This window comes from Pteropus vampyrus, unplaced genomic scaffold (genome assembly GCF_000151845.1).
Source record: "Pteropus vampyrus isolate Shadow unplaced genomic scaffold, Pvam_2.0 Scaffold87, whole genome shotgun sequence".
NCBI lineage: Eukaryota > Metazoa > Chordata > Mammalia > Chiroptera > Pteropodidae > Pteropus > Pteropus vampyrus.
In genome coordinates this window covers 6,711,234-6,732,314 of record NW_011888868.1, presented here as the reverse complement: position 1 = coordinate 6,732,314, position 21,081 = coordinate 6,711,234, and the positions used below count along the sequence as shown (strand labels likewise).

The window sequence follows — 21,081 nt, the reverse complement described above, 5'->3', positions numbered from 1 at the left end:
TTAATATGATCTTTTAGACTACAAAGTAGTTCTTAATAGAATTTTATTACAAAGTCATTTATTTCTCTAGAAATGGTAAGAACTTAGAGGCATGTCATTTTTAGAAGCAACCCTACATTTATTAGTAGAGGTAATGGTAGTATTGGTAATAGCAGATGCTTTAATAAATAATAGTCACTAGATGCTTTTTATGTCTTAGTCATTGAATACTCACAAATAACCGTACATGGTAGCAGGAGCCCAAGTCCACAGAGATGTGACAGCCTGCGTGAGTTTGCAAAGCCAATATGTGGCAAGTCAGAGTTGGGATTTGAGCCTAGGCTGCAATCCCAGAGCCTAGGCAAATCCCTCAGAAGATGGGAGCTGCTCTGGGAAGCTTGTTGTTTTCAGTGGAATTAGGAGCCTTGGAAGAGATCTCTCCCAGCGAAGGAAGAAGGTCCTCTGCCCAGTCAGCTACTTCAGTCAGGGCATCTTCACATCCTCCCTTCAATACCGGTCTCCATACTTTGTTTATAAATATCAGCAGTTTACAAGACATCATTTGTATTAACTCTTGAAATGATCAGTTGCCATCCAAGCACATAATGCTTCAGTGGGTAGTAGCTCTTAAAGTGCTCCATCACTTGAAAGAAAAAAATTTTTCTCAAATCAGTTGAGAAACTAGATATGGCTTGTTAAAGGAAAGCCTTGAGCAACCTAAAGTTAAATAGCACCTGAGGCAAAGTTCAGGACTTACCAGTTACTGGTGTGTTTTAGCAAAGGAGACAGCTACCAGCGTAAATCAAACCAAGAAGTTAATGAAGGGGATATTTGACCTAATTTTTTAGTGAATTGTCCACACTGGCTATCCATTTTGCTATGAATTAAACCATTCCCAGGTTTAGGCTGAACAGAGTTGACATAAGAGTAGATACGTATAATTTACTTCAGCTTCTGACACTCCAAGGTTAGCACCTCACGATGGAACCGAATGTGCAAAGATTAGATTGTGCTGTAAACATTCTTTTTGTTAAAAAAAAAAAAAAAAGGCAAACTTAAATGAAATTACTAGGAGATTTGCAGATAAGATTGTTAGTGTGTATATTATGTGCAAGGCACCGTGTTAGCTGTTGTGAAAGATAAAACACAAATGTGACACGATCTCTGAGACTAAAGGTGAGGATGATTTCATTGCTGGCTAGAATTTAAGTGGCAATGGAACATTGCTCAGCTTACCCCAGAAAGGGAGGAAGAGTTGCCATCTGGCCTTTGTTGAAGACCCTAAGGAATAATATTACATGTCAGGTAAAGGTGTAATTTTCAACACCAAGAACATACTTTATTTGACACTTGATAGGTTAGGAAGTCTAAAGTAAAGAGGTAAAACAGTAATTCCTTTTATTTCCTCCAGCTTTTTGTAGAAGTATGGCTTTGGCTCCATCTGGTGGAAATCCAGTTTTAACTAACTCATCCTCATTGATCTCAAGTGGACAGACAGCAGGAAAATGAGATCATTTCTGCTGGCTCTTAAAGTGGCCCTTGAGTTTACCTTTGAAAGAGTAACTAGCTGAAGGCTTTAGAGGGTCTCGGTGATATATGTGTCTATAAAACAAGGGTTTTTACACCTGACTTCCAGTTATTTTAGATAAACCAGCTTCACAGTAACCATTCAGTTACTTCTACTATGATCAGAGTATGATTGCTGGTAGTTTTTATGAGGTGTTGGGGGAGGGTGAGAAAAATTCCCACACCATTTTAGAAGACGTGTTGAGTATATCATTAGGAATATTTGTTTTTTGTTCGTCAGACAATAGGTGAGTCTTGTATTGAAATGCTGTTATCCTGAGGTGTCTTACACTGCGCTCTCAGCCAAGCTATTGGAGAAACAAGTGTCTCTGGCTGTTGTAAGCCAGTCCTGGAAGCAGAGTCTGAGACCACTTCCTTGTGAGATGCTGCTTTATTCTAATAGGGTTAGAAGAGTCTCTAACCTAAAGAAAGTTTTGATGAAAGTGGTGGATAGTGGTTGATGTTGTAAATAAAAAGTATTTACTACCAGCCTCATGATTTACTTCACATTCTTTACTGTTGTTCACTTAATATTTGCTTTATGCTGACAGATAAGTAAAATATCAGCCCCCTTCGAAATAATTCAGTGAAGGAGGGGAGATGGAGTGAGTAGGTAGGCTAGAGATGAAATAAGATTGCCCGTATGTTGAAAATTGTTAAAGCTGGGTATTGGGTTCATTATACTATTTCACTTTGTTTATGTTTGAAATTTTCCATCGACTTAAATTCATAGAATAAAGTTTTAAAGAAGTGCCTTCTAATATTTTTGGTGCGGAAAGTCTCTAACTCTGCCTTTGGTCACTAATTGAGAGTATTGATTGAATTGTTTGCATGGGATGGCCTCCCAAGAAATGCCTGGGCCTAAGGAGCCACAAGATTTGGGTTGGTTCTGTTGATTTCAAATCATAGTTTGGGAGGCTGGGGGGTAATTGTTAAATGTAATCAGTTGTGATCATCCCACTGCAGATCAGTGATTGTACGAGGTGTGAAGGCAGAATATGCAGACTTGACTTCTGCCTTGGCATGGTTTGAAAAACCCTTCTATTGCTCTGTTGTGGATTGTTTCACTGTCAGGTAGTTGATAACATTTGCTAAGGAACACCTGAATTACCACCATCATAATGTTTAGCTTTCCTTCAGGTATACTTTAGTGTAATGAGAATGAGGAAAGATTTTTTTTTTTAACCTTTGTGTTTCATCCCCTCTCCTTGTTTCTTTGAATTTTGGGGCTCTCCAGAGGCAGAGATTCCGGGTCCTGTTAAAACTCCAGCTCTCTAGAGATAGTTCTGCTGCTTCATTCAACATGTGTCCTAAACCCCCTGCCCAAAGTTATGTACAAGATAGAAAGTCAAAAGCTCAGGGGCCGGTGACATCCATTGTGAACTAAAATGATAATGTCAGGGTTACTGGTAATTGTTAGGGTGATGCCTGAGATTCTGGCTTTGAACTTAGGTTTTGATTTTTTTTTTTTCTCTGCTCTATTTTTGTTGGCAAGATTCTGTAAACTATTAGGCTTGTTCTTAGTATACCCTTGAATGTAATTTGTTTTTCATCATGCACTTAGGAAAGGGACTGAATCCAATGGCTATTATTGGCAGGCCTTACTCTTCTTCGTGGCTTAGTGGGAAAACCCAGGCCTTGTACTCTGATGGATAGATTACAGTCCCAATCCTAACTCTGCCACTGAGTGGCAGTCTGGCTTTTGGCAGGTTATCTGGCTTATTAATATTAAGCCAGAGGTCCTGCCTCTGTAAAATGATGGTAACATCGTCTGCCTTGCTGAGTGGTTTTGAGGATTCTTTGAAACCCTACTTAGTACCTGTTCAGTGCAAGCAGTACTCTAAGCCCTGATTGAACAGTGAAGTCTTGGCCCTTGGGGAGTTCCATCCTAATGGGAGCAGTCAAGGCCCAAATATTGAGAGCATCTAAGTAAATTGACACTTACTATGCCAGACACTTTATTAAGCACTTTACATTTATTAAAAAAGTCATTTAATTCCAACAACCACATAAGGAAAGTCCTGTAGTTCTTGTGAAGAAACTGAGTTAGAGAGGTAATCCTTAAGCAGTCAGAATTTGAACCCAGGCCATTTGGCTCTGGAGGCAATATTTTCAACCAAGACATTCTGCTCCCTCTCTTAACAGTCTAAATAAGACACGTACATGCTCAGAAACATTCTAGTTTTTGGAGATTTTAATGTATCAAGTGCATAAGCCTTTCTCAAAAAGAAGCCCATGTTTCAAGCGAGACATTGAAGTGTACAAGCTACTATTTCTTGGCAACTGACAACTTTCATCTCACTAAGAATTGCCCCTGCATACAAAACTGTGTATTTTGTTATGGATCAGCATATATCAAGAAGGTAAACAAATAGTATTTGATTTTTTTGTATTTCATTCAACTTAAAGTGACAGGTTGTTTTGTAGAAATAATGGCATCGCAAGTGGGTATATAAATATCTAATTTGATTTAAAGAGTTGTAGAATTTACAGCCAAAACTCTATGTTGTAGAGCAATGCCTAAAAAGGCAGTTATGTGCTGTGTGTTCAAATCATAGAGAAAATTTTAGGTAGGATAATACATATATAATTGAGGGAGAGGGCTAAAATTAGCCTGTCATGACGAGGAAAACAGTATACTTTTTGAAGTCAACAGAATTTTACAAACTTTACAATCGAATTTTACAATCAACTTTGAAATAATGGATCTAGATCTGATTCTGTTGATTATTGACACAGCAGAGAAGGGATTTTGGTAATGTTATAGCTATACATTTTTACCTTAGGCTTTTTAAGAAAAAAATTTTAGTAAAGATCCTTCCTCTCCTTCACATCATCGGATATGGGACACTGGTTTCCTGGCCCATCTGATGCCGCATTTTCTTAAACTGAGTGGCTCTGCATATGTCTGCTTTGCTAGGACAGAAATGGCTACCTCACAAAAGGACTGTGAAGCTTGGGTCATTTGTGTGAATAAAGGTTTCTACTAGGTTGTAGCATATCTTGAACGAGGTCTTGAAAAGATAGATGTATAGATATTGGAGTGATTTCAGAGAACCAAAGAAAATGAGTAAGGCATTGGAGAATGAGAGCAGTGACGGCAGGAAGGTGAGAGCCTTATGTTAGAAGGTGTGCTCTTTTCAGAATGGCAGCTAACTGCTTTTCATCTTCAGTGAGATCTGGGGCTGAAATTACAGAGATTTAGGTTAGCGATGAGGAAAATACAGAAAGAATGTGTTTAACAAGGAAAACGTAAAAGTTCTTCTGGGGTCCTTTAAAAATAGAGCAGTTCAATTTAGAGCCTCTAAAAGGGTAGAGAAAGCAACCTGATGAAAAGTCTGACAGGTCAGGTGGACTCTTCTAGTCAGTCTTGAAATGTCCTCATCAAGCTTTACAACGGCTGCCATTCCACCCTGTGTTCTGCCTGAGAGTCTTGGGCAAGAGAGAACGGTATTACCTGCCTCCATCCATGGTGATCATAGCTTTATGGAAAATAAATTATTCCCCTTTGGGAAAAGGTTGGGAGTTCTGCTCTGGAACTCAGGATCTCCTCTATCCCTGTTGGTCTGTGCCCCTTTGTGACCATGTGACCTGGATGAGCAAGAGAACTGATGACTTTTATCTCTCCATATAGACTCTTTGATTTTTGTTTTCTCCTTTTAACCAACTATTTGAATCAATGCTTACCTATTCATTCTCTTTTTGGTTAGGGTTCTGTAGCATTCCAGACCTCGAGCACTGAATCAGGATGGGAAAAAGACGTTGTGTTCCTCCACTCGAGCCCAAGTTGGCAGCAGGCTGTTGTGGGGTCAAGAAGCCCAAGTTATCTGGAAGTGGAACGCACACTCACGGGAACCAGTCCACAACTGTCCCCGGCTCTAGTTCAGGACCTCTTCAAAACCACCAGCATGTGGATGGCAGCAGTGGTCGGGAGAATGTGTCGGACTTAACTCTGGGACCTGGAAACTCTCCCATTACACGAATGAATCCCGCATCGGGAGCGCTGAGCCCTCTCCCCCGACCCAATGGAACTGCCAACACCACCAAGAATCTGGTGGTGACTGCAGAGATGTGCTGCTACTGCTTCGACGTTCTCTACTGTCACCTCTATGGCTTCCCACAGCCACGACTTCCTAGATTCACCAATGACCCCTAGTGAGTAAATCCTTCAGGACGGGAGAGTGAGAAAGGCATGATGGCATCGTTCCAGGGTCATTCTCCTCAGAGAGAGTGCTCCTTGTAAAAGCTTTAATGTGATTTGGGCAAAAGGTAATGGGAGTAGGATGATGAGAAATGTCCAACAATATCTAGAACGTTCACTGGATTCAGTAATGGAAGGGGGTTAGGCAATATTTGGAGGAGGTATAGGCTTGTGGTTAATTTTCTAGAAATTAAGAAAATTTTATCTTCGGCTCTTCTCTTGGTTTGTATGGGTATGAATAGGTCATTTAACCTCTCAAGTGTGGAGGTTACACCACCATCACACCATTGTAGACCCCAACAGTGTTGACGTCCAAGTGAATTGGGAGTTTTGAGGGCTAGGCTGGAGACTAAGAGCTTATTTAGTGGGAGCTGTGATGCTCTTAACAAGGGTGTTTTCACTTTGATCCTCAGCAGACCCGTGGTAATCCCCTAGGGCCACTGGCTGCCCATCAGAAATGTCAGAATATGCCTTACTGTTTTTAGTTCAAGACTTTGTTGTTTGTCCCAAGCCCTCTCACGTGTCAGTGATATAAACAGGGAACATACATAAAGCATAAAGTAAAGAAACTCATGCCAGTGTTTGCTTCTTTCTCAGAATTGGAGGAAACTTAGAGCTCACTTTAAAGCGCACTGCTGCTTTTTGATTTTCGTTTTTAGGAATGCTTTTGGAGCACTCGTTGACCTAAGATTATTTATTCTCTAGCTGTTAATGCCACACTGGGGCATCGCATAGTCCCACTGGGCAGGGAATGGAGGGGCATGAAGGAAAAGTCTTTGCTCTTGAGAGACTTGTTGCATTGGCATATCACACCCACAAAGCTAAATAACGTGTGTGGCACACTGGACAGAAGTAGAGGGGAGGTTACTCCTGTGTGATTGTGTCAGGAGGAAATGTGGAGAAAATGTGCTAACTTTTCAGGGAAGTGTTGCCATGAGATACCATGGTCAGAAGAATCCTCACTGAGCAGATGGAGATTCTGAGCCTTGGTTGGAGTAGGATCAGGTGTGTCCCATAAAGGGAGAGGGACACAGGTTTGGAAGAGTGGGTGGTGGCCACAGCATTATCGGGAATGGGCTATATTTCCATCCTGCAGACAGTGGAATTCTTGAAGGGTTTTTAAGTAGGTGTTGAGACAGTAACTTTGGCTGGTGCTGTTCAGGTGTTTTGGTGCAAGGAAATGATAGGTGGGAGATCTGCTTTGTAACAATGATCCAAGAAGTACCTTTATCAATTAAGGTGCTTTTTAGAAGTGTTTAGCTCAGAGATCTAAGAGATAAGGACATAGGAGTATGGAGGAATCTCAGGAAGAGAGAACAGACTTGTAACCTAAAAAATCTGTCACTATCAATCTGATGTAGCCTAATGAAGCATTATTTTGGCATAGAAACAAAGTGGCAACATCTGCTAATAAGCAGCTCTCTTCAGTAGACGTTGTTTTTCTTTTTTGAACATTTATGAGCAGAAGGTATTTGAAGTTGCCAGGGGCAGAAATAATTAGGGGGAAAATGTGAGATTGTAGGGAATGCTTGCAGATAAGGAAGAGAAGGGTATACAGGTTCAATGTGTCTTCCTGAAGGATGGAACTAGGAAACTTGGACATTCAAAATGGAATAAAGAAGAAGAGAAAGATATGGAGAAATAAAAGGAAAAGTTCTGGGCAGAGGAGGAATATAGCACATACATGTGGTGCCTAAGCTTGTCAGTAAGGCACATAGGCAAGGCTACCCTGAGAGCCTTTCTTCATGCTGCCTTGTTGAGCTGTCCTCTCCATTTCCCTCCAGAGACTCCACCACTCCCCAAAAGGTACCTGGCAATTCAGAAAATCTTTTTGGGGAATAACGGAAATGAACAGGAAAAAAGCCAAGCTTTTGTTCTTATCCATGGTTGATTTGGGGCTAGAGCGTGCTTTGTGTTTTGCTTTTTAGTCCGCTCTTTGTGACATGGAAGACAGGGCGGGACAAGCGGCTTCGTGGCTGCATTGGGACCTTCTCAGCCATGAATCTTCATTCAGGACTCAGGGAATACACGTTAACCAGGTAATTAAACCAAGCATAAGATCTATATATAAATTGCCAATCGAATTTATCTACAGAATTGAGAACAGCTGCCTGACTTTGGCTCTTCTAAGTGATAAAGAATGAGTGTTCTCTTTTTGGTGATCGGGAAATGTGGGGGCTTTAATGTGGTGAGTCACTTATCAGTTCAGCTACAGACAGTTAATATCAAGTTTTTTAGCACATTAGTATTGACGGATAATAGATGTTCTCTACATAGCTCAAGGATCATAAATATTTGGGCATATGATGTTGACTCCTAATTACTCCAGAGAGCCCCACTTATGTTTTCTTTCCCCTTCCAGTGCACTTAAGGACAGCCGATTTCCCCCACTGACCCGAGAGGAGCTGCCTAAACTTTCCTGCTCTGTCTCCCTCCTTACTAACTTTGAGGATGCCAGTGATTACCTGGACTGGGAGGTGAGAACAGCTGCATTTGGAACTCTGCGTCTCTCGTTGCATTTGGGTTCGGGTTAGTACATGGTAATGTATCTCCTTCATTGAGAGGGCATAAGAATGTGAAAGCTGAGTTTGGAAGCAGTTGTGGGCAACATAGGTGACAGAAAAGGTGCTGCAATATTATAAGCAGAAAATTGTGAAGGCTTTTTTTCCATTTTTTCTCAGTCCACTCTGGTCTACATCCTTCTTCCATGTCCAATAAATAATAGGATAAAGCAGAATATTCTAGATCCCTCTTGGTAAGCCCTTGAGTAAAAGTTGTTACTTAGAGTCATTTGTGAAGGGTTGTAAACCCAGATCAAACCCATGGCATGTTCATTTAATGGAATAGATTAAAGGTGGAATATTCAGGTTATCAGATGAACTGTTAAAAGAATTTATATAACCTTCATACTCTCTGAACTGGCGACATGTCGAATCACACCTTCCCTCAAGCTAAAGTTTCTTTGGCTTCTATACCTGAGAGAGAGTGTTAGTCGTGGAAAGCAAAAGGTTCTCCTTTTCTCAGACCTGGGTCAAGCCGGTCAGGGTACAATATCAGTTTATATGTGGATGGCTTAAGTTCCCTTAGAATGAGTAAATGCCATTTATTTGGTTGTGTTTTTCTGTAGGTAGGGGTCCATGGGATTCGAATTGAATTCATCAATGAAAAAGGCGTCAAACGTACAGCCACATATTTACCTGAGGTTGCTAAGGAACAAGGTGAGTTTGACAAATGGAATTGCAGTGAACTATACTGTTCACAGTGTTGCCAGTTAAAGAAAAGAAAAAGGAGTGTGTTGTCTTTCAGCCCAAAGGCAACTAAGAATGAGTGCCTTTCTTCTTCTTAATACCTATCAGATTCTTATTCAATGATAAACTTCCCCAAAAGATGCAGAAGCTGGGGGCAAAAAAGGGTTAAAGATTTCTCTTACCTGCTTGTTATACTTACTTTCAGTGAATAGTTTTATTTCTTGGCCCCCAAAACTACAGTGATAATTGTAGCAAAATTCCACCAATTTACTTGACAATATTATGGAGTTCATTGTAAAGGAAAGTTGCCCATATCAATGGGTTTTGAACTTTTGGTCATGAATTATTAAACAGTGTTATATTTGAGAAAAGGTGAAACATAATTTCTCCTGTTTTTTAAAGAACTCTGTAGTTTAGAATGCTACATTAAAGGTAAGAAATGGGTCAAGCAGATTTTCTCTTTAAAAGAATATTTAAAAGAATACCTTTAAATGTTGCTTTTGCGTTTAACCCGATTTTTGTCTTTCTTGGAATTAGTCTTTTTTAAATTAATATGTGGAACACAGTATTTTTGGGGTGTGAACGTAGAATAAAGAGTAAAGTCCAGTTCAATATGTCAGCGAACTAATTATGTGGAGAGCTGCCTTATTGGTTTCCATCGTGGTTGTGCTTAAACCTTTTCAAAAGCAGTGTGGATGTAACATAAAAAGGAAGCCTTTTATCCATCTCTTTGAGATTACAAAGGTAACATTTCTGTGCAGGGTGGCACACCATAAGTATTTTCTAATACTGAAATGTTACAATAACTTAGGTAATCAGATTACTTTTGCTATTTGAAAATTGGTTAGGAAAATTTAAAAATTGGCACATACTGTAGTAATTTAGGGGCTTTTCTTTGGTTTTCAATATGATAATATTAGGTTTTATCTGTTAAAAATGCAAAAACAGCAGAACTATATGTGTGAACAACTTTCCCATCCTTCCTAAAGGAATAGCTTCATTCCCTACTATTATTTCTCTGTAATAGGACACAAGACTCCTAGAAATAATCAAAATGAAGAAAGGTCACACAAAGGAATGCAAGCTGCAGAATTTGAATTTTCTCTTCCCACAGACCAGCCCTGGTTAACAGCACTAGGCCAATAGGCCAGTCTAAGTTGGGACTGTGCTTGTTCTAGATTCTTATACTGGGATCACATCTGATAGGAAAGATGCCTATCAAGGGTGCCCAGGGACACAGCCATTATGGTGTGTCAGGCCATAATCTCATGTCTTCAAGATTTTCCTTGGACTTTCAGTAAGACTGACAACTCAGCACCCAGGGCTTCCTCTGCCCCTCCCTAACAGATTTAGCTACTTCTCTCACCATGTTAGAGTGTGTCCCACTATGTCATTGTACACTGACCTCAGTGTGTCTCTCTTCTCCTCAGACTGGGATCAGATCCAGACAATAGACTCCTTGCTCAGGAAAGGTGGCTTTAAGGCTCCGATTACCAGTGAATTCAGAAAAACGATCAAACTCACTAGGTAAGCCACTGTCTCATTTTCCTTGTCATTTTAATTTAGTCGGGGTTGGATGGAGGATACTTCCAATGCAAAGGGGAAGAAAAAAAATTACTACTGTTTCTAAACCACAGAAGTATGATGAGGTCGAGGCTCTGAGGAGACAATGGCAGCAAAGGCAGACTCCTCAGCATCCTGAGTGTCTTAACAGCTGAGCTGATAGCAGAGTAGGAGCAGGGCTTAGGCCACTAAGCAAGTCATGGGTGTCTGTGCTAGACTTGCTTGTTGGGAAGCTAAGGGGCAAGATTGAAGTCAGGAAAGAAGGCTCTCAGTGCAGAAGGCCAGAGTCAGTTGAAGCCACATGACATCAGGTGGCAGAGATACAAGTGGCATGTTAAAGGAATAGTCAGAAAATGCTTTTTAAAAAGAGTTACAAGGTAATACCTCTGCCTGTTTGGGGTGAATGCTTTGGGGAGGTTGCCTAGTGTGGTAGAATGCACATGGATTTGGGGTCTGAAACCCAGCTCCACCACCTTGCTGCATGACCTGGGTCAGTTATTCTGCCTCTCTGAGTGGAAAAAAAAATTTTCTTGTCTGTAAGAAATGAATGATAATGCCTTGGGGTTTTTGTAGGATGTGGTATGTTAATGTATAAGGAATTTCTAGACCAGGGTCAGGCAGTATTTTAGGTGGTCGGTAAACGTCAGTTCTCTTCCCATCCCTACTGAAATCAGAAACACTGAGAGGTTTAGTTTCTGTGGGCTTTTGTGGGCCTCTGGCCCCCTCATCTGTAAAATGCTGAATAATCATATAGTAACGTCACAGGTTTATTTGGAAGGTAACCCAGTGTTTTTGAAATGCTTTGGATTCCAAAAAATAATCTTCAAATACAAAGCATTATTATTATTATTATTATTATAATTTATTTGAACAGCCATTTCCCTGTCAAAATTCAGGAATAATCACCTTGCAGTGGAGGAGTGATTACAGTGGGAAAGAGATGGCTCTGGGTAAGGATTGTCACACCCAGCTCCTGTGGTCTGTAGTAGGCTCCATAGGTTTGTAACACCACATGCTTTGCATCGACTTGTGGCTCTTTCCAGAGCAAAGCCAAAGTGCTATGAATTCTGTTTCGATGACCCTGTGATACAATATGGCATATTCATCCAGGAATTAAGACCCATCCTATGTAGTCCCAGGATCCTTTAACCTGCTTCATGAGAATTTGAGCCAGAATTAGGTATCTGTGCCCTTTTGGTTATAAATAACTTGTTTATAGCTTTTTGCAAATTGAGGTTGTATTGCATTTCTGTCAATTTATCACATTTTAACCTGAAAGTAGATACGCAGTTTACCCTGGACATTGGAGCAGTCATCTTCCGATCTGCTACCCATGTAATTTGACCTTGAAATTCTTCATCCAGACCCCAGTAGCAGATGGCTTAAGAGCAGCCTGATGATAAGCATATGTAGTGTTTAAAGGTGGGATGTGCAGAAAATACATTCTCAGGGGTGATTGTGATTGTGCTTTTTCATCTTGTTCATTTGTAATAACAACATTGTTTCCTTGTGCTGTCTTTCATTTTCTGTAAGTAAGGTTGTTCTTGTTCTTCCATTTTATTCTTTCAAAAATGTGGAATAAGCTTTTGGTTTTCTCTGCTGAGTGACTTTACTAAATGAAGTGTTTGGAGTTTCTAATACTCTTCCCTGTTTCCTTACACAGGTACCGAAGTGAGAAGGTGACAATCAGTTATGCAGAATATATTGCTTCTCGACAACACTGTTTCCAGAATGGCACTCTTCATGCCCCGCCCCTCTACAATCATTACTCCTGACACACGGCTGCATGACCAGTCTCACCCCCCTGTGGCCACCAATGGCTATGACATCATTGGAGCAGATGCCTCCTCTTCCTGGTCCAGTTACTTCTATTACTGCACCATTTTATGATGCTAGCTTCCGTTGCCAAGTCTGCCTCCAGCTGACTTGAGGGGTGGGGGGGCACGGGGTTATACTGAATGAAACAGAACTTGAGGTGCCCAAGCCTTATCTCAGCCTTTCCTCGTCATGGGGTTCTGTTGGATTGGGGCTCCTCCATGACTGGTGAGAATTACTGTGTGAGTGCAGAAGACCTTTGGCATGCAGGTGTCACTGGTGATTTGCTGCCTGTGTGTTGGCCACACAGTGGAAGCTGGAATTGATGATTCCTGAAGGCTTACCCCACATACACCTCTGCAGCCTCCCCAGATCAAGTAGGTGTATTCCCCTGGCAGTCTGGGCAACGGAGACCAACAAGAAACATTTTTAGGTTGTTTTAAATTCCTTTTTTTAAACTTCCAGTTTATTGCATACCAAGAATTGATTACAACCTCCATGTTTCATAAGTGGACGCCATGTTAGGGGTGAACATGGGCACCGTGAGTCCTCTGAGGCTCCTGGACAGAGACCCACATCAAGACCGAAAGCCCTTTGGATGGCGTTGCAGATCTCATTGCTCAATTAGCTTTGACGGTTTTAATTCTCATTTCACTGTCAGTTGGATTTTTTGGCACTCTTCTTACATTGAGTCTCCTGGTATTGAACAGAGCTCTGTGGTGTAACCTGCTGAGGAATGAACTGGGATGTCCACAGGAGGTCCTGATGCCATCACTGCATGCAGTGTGAAAGGAGAGACCTCTTCCTTACCACCCGGCTACCTCACTCCTCTACTGGTAGCAGTGCCTATAGCTGGATCTAGGATCTCAGAAGACAGATGTTCGTGCAAGCACCTGGGCTGGGCTTTAAAAAGACATTGCCATAGAGAATTCAGGGTCTTCAAGCTGTTTTTCTTTTCAGGCATACATCCTAAGGGACCTTTAAGCAGAGGAGTTCCCTTTTTCTAGTTTGCCTATAAAGTGGGAAAACAGTTGATGATTCAGTCCTTTACAGGACTTTAGAACAAAGCAGTGTAAGTAATCAAGGTGAATCTTTATCTTGCCTAATATGCTGGGACTCTTCACCCCGCCAGGGCAAAGTTCCAAATAGCTCATGTTATTCTAGGTCATTCAGACTTTCATGTGGCATATTTCCCCTTCTCATGGTCGCTGACTCCAAACAGCTGTCAGCAAGTGTCTCCTCCCTCTTGCCTTTTCTTCACTCATTTGGTGGCAAAGTTCATAACAGTTGGGGACTTGGAAGATGCTTTGGAAACACTGTCACAGAGGCACTGCTGAAAGTATTAACAGGAAGAGGTGGCCAGTTGGAAGAAAAGATCCTAAGGGTGATATACTGGTTTTCAACAACATGCTTAGAGAACTCAAAGTGGATTGGGTGTCAATCTGGTGAATGCAATGTTTTGATTTAATTTATTTTTAAAAGTTTATGTGGTGATAGTGTGGCTTTCTAGAGTGGGCAAATATTCAAGTCAAAAGATCTTTTGAGTTTTCTGCCAAGAATGGGGGAGGGTGAAGCAGAGACACAGTCTAAGAAATGGCACATGTGCTGTTATAGGCACTGCTGTCTTGTTTCTTGGACGAGATGTCTAAGGGTGAGCAGATTTGCATGGCACCATCCTCTGTTCATGAGGATGTGGAATGTGGAAGGGAAATACGGGGCTCACATTCGGATGCCCAGGCCAGGCTGCATCACTCCATCTTATTTTGTGCTGCATTCTCACATCCTGCCACTTTTCCCTTGCAAAGTTAATGAGAAAAGCTATTGAAGATGAAGGGATTATTTCATGATTTCCTGCTGCTGAGAATAATGTCTTGTTACAAACGTGACGACAGTTACTCTTAGGTGCCATGGATTGATGTCAGGGTGGTCAGCTCTGGAAAACCACCCACCTTTAATTTGTACAACAGTATTGATACATAGGGCTACTCTCATTACTGTTCAAGTGTTCTATGTTAAAAGTTGTGTTTAATTTCTAAAGATTAAAAACAGCAAAAAAAATGGTGCTAAACTTTCACCCCTGAGCACGCTCAGTGAGACTGGTCATACAAGCATTTACAGTGCCATGCTCTTCAAGCCTATTTTTTCTTGTAGAAATGTTGCCCTGTTTGTCTTCCCCAATGTATAGTATGTTTTTTATTTTATTTTATTGAGGGTGGGATAGGATACCTGCCATTTAAGAAAATGAACAGGAAAATTAAAACCCACAAAATGGGGGGAAATAATCAGTGCACAAGAATTGGGCTGGTTGAGCCCGGTACCACACTGAAGTGGGCTCAGTGGTTTTGGAGTGAAGAAGCCTTACTCCCTGCACATTCCCTCATGCTCCCATATAAGTCCAGCAGTGGAGATGTTCATGGTCCTCTTGTCACGGGGACTCAGGAATCGACCAAGGAAAGTTATTTGCCTTGGTTGTGTAAGAAGTGGCACTGTTAGTGTCCATCCTAAATGGGTCTAGTCAGGAAGCAGTCAAATTGTATAGTCATGGTCACCTCGTGAAGATGTGTGGCGGGTGGCTCTCAGGAAAAATACTGTCTGGATCATGCGTGTGGCAGCTTTGCATAAGGAGATGACGGCTCCGAACTGGAACTGAACTTCCTTCCACGCACTTGACCAGTGCAGTGATGAGGGTGGCCAGTAAATCTGTGAGTGGCAGGTTTAAAGAGAGGGAATGTTTTCTGGTTGGTGTTCTTTGTCTTTGGGCTGCTCAAGCTGAACAGTAGGTGACCACTGTTTTCAAGGGGCCAGCCCAATTTGGCTGGTTTGGTTCAGAGTTTGTTTCATCCCTAGCTGTGAGTGCCTTTTGGTCTGGAAAGTTGGCTTGTCTCATAATTACCACAGCTAGGACATTCTCTGTAATTATGAATTGTCCTTGTTTTACATTAACTAAAAGAGAATGTCTTTGATCACTAGAATTTGTTGGTGTTGGATTGTTTCCACTGTGAGGTTCTTAAACTTTTTCACTTCATAATATTAAAGCAACTCATGTTAGAGACCCTTTCAACATGAAAGGTTTGTAGTTGAGACATAACGTATATTTTATTGTTCATAATAAAAATCATCTATACAAAAGTCCCAAGTGTTAATTTTAATATTTGCACAAGATCTGTTTTCCATGATGTGTTAATACCTACAATTTCACTAACTGTTGGTGTTATTTTCTTTTGAGATTCTGGAGCCTAAGGAGCTTGTGTTTTTGTTTGTTCGTTTATTTTATTCTTCCCTGAAGCAAGAGACTTTGTATGGCCTTCAGTGCAAAGACTTCAGACCAATTCTTCATATTACACTTGGTTGCCTCTTGGCTATATAACTTCTGAGTGCAAATCATTGAACTCTTTAACGAAGTATTGTAGAGAATAAATCATAATGGGTAAACAATGTTCTTTGTCCTGCCTTTTTTTTTTTTTTTTTTTTTTTTTTTGGAATAGTGGTATCTGTCATCTTATTTTTGAAGACAGCCCACTGGACTCTTCAGTCAGCCTGCATGTTTTGTGTGGTGTTCATGATCTCCAATAACCTTGCACTTGTATATTTGTAGTTGGTAGCAATGCCACTGGTTTTTAGAGCCAAGTTTCCTAAACCAGCTTCATGAACTCTTTAAAATTTGGACTTTTCTAGGAAGAAGGTTCATAGATCTCAGCTTTTCCAATGAAATTGGTCTTGCCCCAAAAGCTACAAACTAAAGAGAGAAGAAATGCTCAAATTTAAGATACTTGATGGCATTAATCCAACCAAACAAAGACTCTGGGACATTGGTGTGTTCTGACCTCAAAGAAAATGTTTATTGCTTTTGGGTGGCCCAGAAAGATGAGATGTGTTTGAAGAAAATGACAAGTAGTTTTTTTAAACAAACATATTCTGGGATTGTCTTCAGTTTAAATTTTTATTCACAAGGATGTAATTTCTTAAGATACCAAGTTCTGAGGCCCTTACACTTGGCAGAACTCAAGCATATGGCCACAGATATACATGGCTTTCAGGGCTAGATGATAACTTTGGAAATTAACTATAAAAACTGGTTAAGCATACACTTCGGTGGTAATGGATGTGTAAGAGGAATTTTCTTAAAGAGAAATTAAGGTTCTAGAGTTTACTATCCCATGTTACCTGGTAATACCATCTGTTAGCATAGAATTCATACCACTGTTGGCAGGGGGTGGTAGTGGTGATACACTGTAACAAAATTTGCCATATTAACCATCCCTATATGAAATGTGAACTAAGCCATCAGGATAGAGATCAGTGATGCTAATTCCTGTGGGAGTGGGGGTGAAGAAGGTGCTGTAAAGCTGCTTCCAGATCAATCTGGATTGAATATCTGGCTTTGAAATAACTATTCACTGAGCTGGTTGAAGGACTTGACTCTAAACCAATACTGTACAAAGAATCCACAGTAGCTTCCTGAAGAAAGTAAAGCAAGTCCTGTCTTTTCTGAGTCCTTATTCTAAAATGAAGCTCTGACAAGGATTCTAGGGTCTCTCTCTTCTTGTTGCTTGTTTGATCTATTTCTATGTAGATTCTGTATGCTACAGCAAACTGAAAAACAAGTGACCCTTCCAGTTTCAAAACTTAGCTATTGATGGTGGACAGGGGGAAAATGAGAGAGGTCTCAAGCTCACCAAGTCAGTCACTCAAGTTCCTGTTGCCAGTCAAACCCCAACACCCTACCCCCAGTATGGCCATTCTGGTCCTCAACCAAAGAAGTAACCCAGGGTGCTGGCATTTGAACCTTCATAGGCTGGTAGTCTGATAGGCTTGAGCTTAAATCTTGGTCCTGCCACTTACGAGCCAGACAGGTAGTTATTACTCTGAGCTGAATTTCCTGCTTTGTGACAGGGCTGAATCTCCAAGGCAGCATGGTGAAAATGCTTTGCCCAGGCCCCAGCACATGTTGCAATGGCTGGATGGCTGTGACTATCTAGACTGTCATCAAGTGCTAGGTGTAGATGGGAACAACTGGGCCAGTGTGAACCCTCCAGAACCCTAAGCTACTCTGGGCACAGAAAAGAGATGGCATAATTGGTGTGCTCAGCCCCTCAAGTCAGGACAGGTTTCCTAAAAGAGGTGCGTGCTGAAGTAAGCTCAGCTTGATCTCAAGAAAGGAGGGCTTGTCAGAATCAGAGTAACATCACAGCACAATAGGGTGGATGAGCCCTCTCATGGCTCACTGCCTCATCACATTAGCATAGGCAGACAAGACTTAAAATCCAAGTCCAGGACTCCCAGGACAGCCTTCTGAAGGCTTTTGTACCCGAAGCAAAGGTTTGTTTGCAGAATCTCTCACACACACACACACCCCATATACCCCATTCCTTTGTATCTCTAGAGACTATTAATAGGAAAAGGGAGAAAGTTACATATTTATCCCTTTGGTTTTATAGCACTTACCAGCAGATTCTAGCAGGTGGTGCCAAAGACTTAATTTGAGAGAATAGCTTAAATTGGAGATTCTGTACATTAACCTTGAGTATGTGGAAAACTGGGAAACATGTCATCATTCTATTTTAGAGGCAAAACACCTGGGTCCAGGTAGAAAACATGAGTGATTCAGCCTACTAGGGATTCTTTGAGAAGCACTCAAAAAGGTTATAAAAGGTAGAAATTCTTTTGACTGAAAAATGATATAGCAACATTAATGAAAAATATAGCAAACGTTCTGTGTTTGTATAAGGTCTACGTAATTATTGTGACATTTAAGGAAGTTGAAATATGAATTTACCTTAAAGAGTGAATATTCTGCTTATGTACCCGACAATTTTGTTCATGTTACCCCTCTCCCATCTCTGACTACATATGAAGGAGCAGATTCCATGCTAGCCCCTGCGCCTCAGAACCTCTTGTGACTCACCACCAACCAGAAGTGACCTCTTTCTATATTTTTCTATAGCACTTTCTTTGGACTTTCTCTCATACCACTTGGCATTTCTGTCTTTTATTATGGAAAATAGGTCTAGATCTTGCATCAACTACTTTCGGTGAGCTCCCAGTGTGGACAGGTCAACGACTGACTCTTTTTAATCCCAGAGCATTACACATAAGTGTTCACATTGGTTTCCTGAATGAAAATGTTGTGGACAAACCAACTTGTGAAATATCACTGCATGTATTATTTGTTATTCTCCTTTCTTCTCTATTCACCTATTGTCTACTGCTGTGTGTGCAGGAGATACCAAGTGTTGGATATCCAGCTAGCCCTTAGGCCAGCACACGGTAAGGTCCAGTAAGTAGCAGGTGCTCTTTAAAGGCCTGTTAGATAGATAGATGGAAGAAAGAGGTCTACACTGAGTTCCAAGGCCATTTCCCACACCCAGATTCCTTCCTCATTAGTACATCTGTCCATAGTTCTAATGAACTGTGTAGGAAAGCACTTTGAAACAGTAATAAACTCTGCCAGTACTATATAACATACTATTATTTTACCTGTGGACCAAACAGGGGCCGCATACTAAACCTGACAAGCTCAAGAGAGGCTGGCATGGTGGACCTTACAAACCCGAGAGACCAAAAGTAACCACACAGGATGGTCTAAACATAAAAATTCCTAACTCAAAGCAGGTCATGGTGGGTAGTCACATCCTACGCCTGTAGCTTAACAAAGGTCAGTCTTTACTTTTGAAATTGTCCAGTCTTTGTGCATCTAAGATAACATATCTTTGAAATAGCAGAGTAATTTTCTTTTCCAGACCCCTCAAAGGCACTACCAAGGGCACTAGAGCACGAAACCACATTGTTACCACATGGTATGCCCATATACCATATATACTATAAATGTTCACTATCCCAAACCAAGTAATGTAAAAGAAGTATGCTTCTGTTTTGCTTGTTATTCAATCCCAGAGATTTCTCCACTTTGCTTTCTCTCACTCTCTTAATCTACCACCAATGGATTTCATGTAACCCACCTTATTTCTATTCTTTTGATTCTAATGTATTAAGTAAGCTGTAAAACTGCCATTCTCTGGAGCATTTTCTCAATTTGTTGAGATTCTCCTTTCTGGAAATTGTCTGACTCAAATAAACTTTTTTTAATATGAGCACCTGAACCCATTATACAGTACAATTCATACATGATATAAGGTGACAGCTGCTAGCAGATTACATTGGCATTCCTTTAGAGAAGATAATTGCTCAACAGATGTCTATCTGAATCAATTAATCAATCCAAATCAATTAATTGAGCCACAGCTCAGCTATAATGCTGTGACATTCTGACACCAGGAAAAAGGAACTACTTGAGCATTCTGTGCCATATCTTTGCCCATGCAGTTTTACATTGCTGAGTTTATCAAGGTCATTAGGTTCTTGACAGTAATCTTATCCAACACCCTTGGCCTCCCGCAATGGATTTGAGAAAAGTTGGCTCTTTCCCTCTCATTTTTGTCTGATAGAGTGGGTGTAGTGAAATTAAAAATACATGTATTTCTGTGATATGAAATTAATTGAATAAGGGTATAGTAATTCATGAAAAGTATAAAATCTACTGCTGTGATTATGACCTTGGGGAATTAGGATATATTAATTAGCTATGAAAGCTGCCTTAAGAGTCTCAGAAAAATGGGATTTGAAAATGTATATAGGAATAAAGAAATATTTTAGAGATGATGGTAGGGAATTACAGTAAAGGACGTAGACCTGAGTCTTCATAAATCATATGTGTCTAACCATTGAGCTGTACACCTGAAACTAATATAAAATTTAAAAAATAAATAAAAAGACACTGGATCTGAAAATAACATAAAAGAGAAGAAAAATCCATTGAACTAGAAATCAAATAAATTCATAAGACTTTTTCTGAGGTTGGATGTTTTTTCATCAGCATACTCAATACATTTCCTCTGGAAATACACAAAGCAAAATAATTTTGTAAAAGTTATATTTATAAAACAAAGGAATACAAGGTACATATTCTTGTCTGGTAATATCTTAACTCATTTTTTAATGTGATACCAAAACATTGTTCCCTACTGAGCCAAGTAGTACACTATGATTTACTTTATAACCATCTGCTTTCCCTGAAATTGAAAATAGCATCAGTTTTTCTTTTTAGGAGAGGTAACCCTTGGTTGGCCTCACAGATTGCAAGGACCCTGTCAGTTTATAATCCCTTATTTTTTATTTTTTACACCTACAGGACCTGGTCTTCCTAGGTGGTCCCCCATCCAAGTACTAACCAGGCCCGACCCTGCTTAGCTTCCGAGATCAAACGGATCGGGTTTGTTCAGGGTGGCGTGGCCTTAGATGTATCAGCTTTTCATTTGCTTACTTTTCTATGTATCATCCAAATGTTCCAACAGATGTGTTAAAGGCCTCCAATATCACTGTCCACGTACTCAGTAGGTTCAGAATAATACACTACAAATCAATCAAAGTTTTTAAATGCTTAAGGCATTGGAAGAAATTCCACAGTGTTTTCGGAGTTACCTACCCATCAAGGGGAGTTCCCTGGTTTCTGTATCTCACCTGGTTCTTTCCTCCACCCTAGGATCAGGTGTCCTTATCCACAGTTCACAGGTGAGAAGGCTGAGGCTCAGAAAAGCCAAGTTACTGGCCCCAGGATTCGTGGCAAAGGGAGTAGTGGGGAAGAGCACGATTTCTCCCTAGCTGGTCGCAGCCTTCTCAGCCCGCTACAACGCTAGGCCCCGCCTACCCCGA

General features: G+C 40.7%; 1 protein-coding gene, 1 long non-coding RNA gene and 1 pseudogene across 4 annotated transcripts in view; 1 reads left to right on the top strand and 2 right to left on the bottom strand.

Moving 5' to 3' along the window:
- The window catches only part of AMMECR1L (AMMECR1 like), a 19,201-nt gene extending 3,394 nt beyond the window's left edge, over positions 1 to 15,807 (top strand). For 2 of the 3 annotated variants that reach the window (XM_011363671.2, XM_023532672.1), the window contains 6 exons: positions 5,256 to 5,700; positions 7,675 to 7,785; positions 8,109 to 8,223; positions 8,874 to 8,964; positions 10,425 to 10,521; positions 12,221 to 15,807. In XM_011363671.2, the coding sequence (XP_011361973.1) occupies positions 5,294 to 5,700; positions 7,675 to 7,785; positions 8,109 to 8,223; positions 8,874 to 8,964; positions 10,425 to 10,521; positions 12,221 to 12,332 (933 nt within the window). In that variant the 5' untranslated portion in view covers positions 5,256 to 5,293 and the 3' untranslated portion in view covers positions 12,333 to 15,807. Of the gene's footprint in view, positions 1 to 5,250; positions 5,701 to 7,674; positions 7,786 to 8,108; positions 8,224 to 8,873; positions 8,965 to 10,424; positions 10,522 to 12,220 lie in introns of all 3 variants that reach the window. The other variant, XM_023532671.1, reaches the window with a different exon arrangement.
- A 16-nt stretch (positions 15,808 to 15,823) lies between these two features.
- On the bottom strand, positions 15,824 to 21,077 carry LOC111742153. The gene is made up of 2 exons (XR_002781216.1): positions 20,890 to 21,077; positions 15,824 to 16,108 (listed from the first exon to the last, which is right to left on the bottom strand). It is a non-coding gene; the product is annotated as an uncharacterized LOC111742153 (long non-coding RNA).
- LOC111742166 lies at positions 20,552 to 20,669 on the bottom strand (annotated as a pseudogene).
- Positions 21,078 to 21,081: the final 4 nt, after the last annotated feature.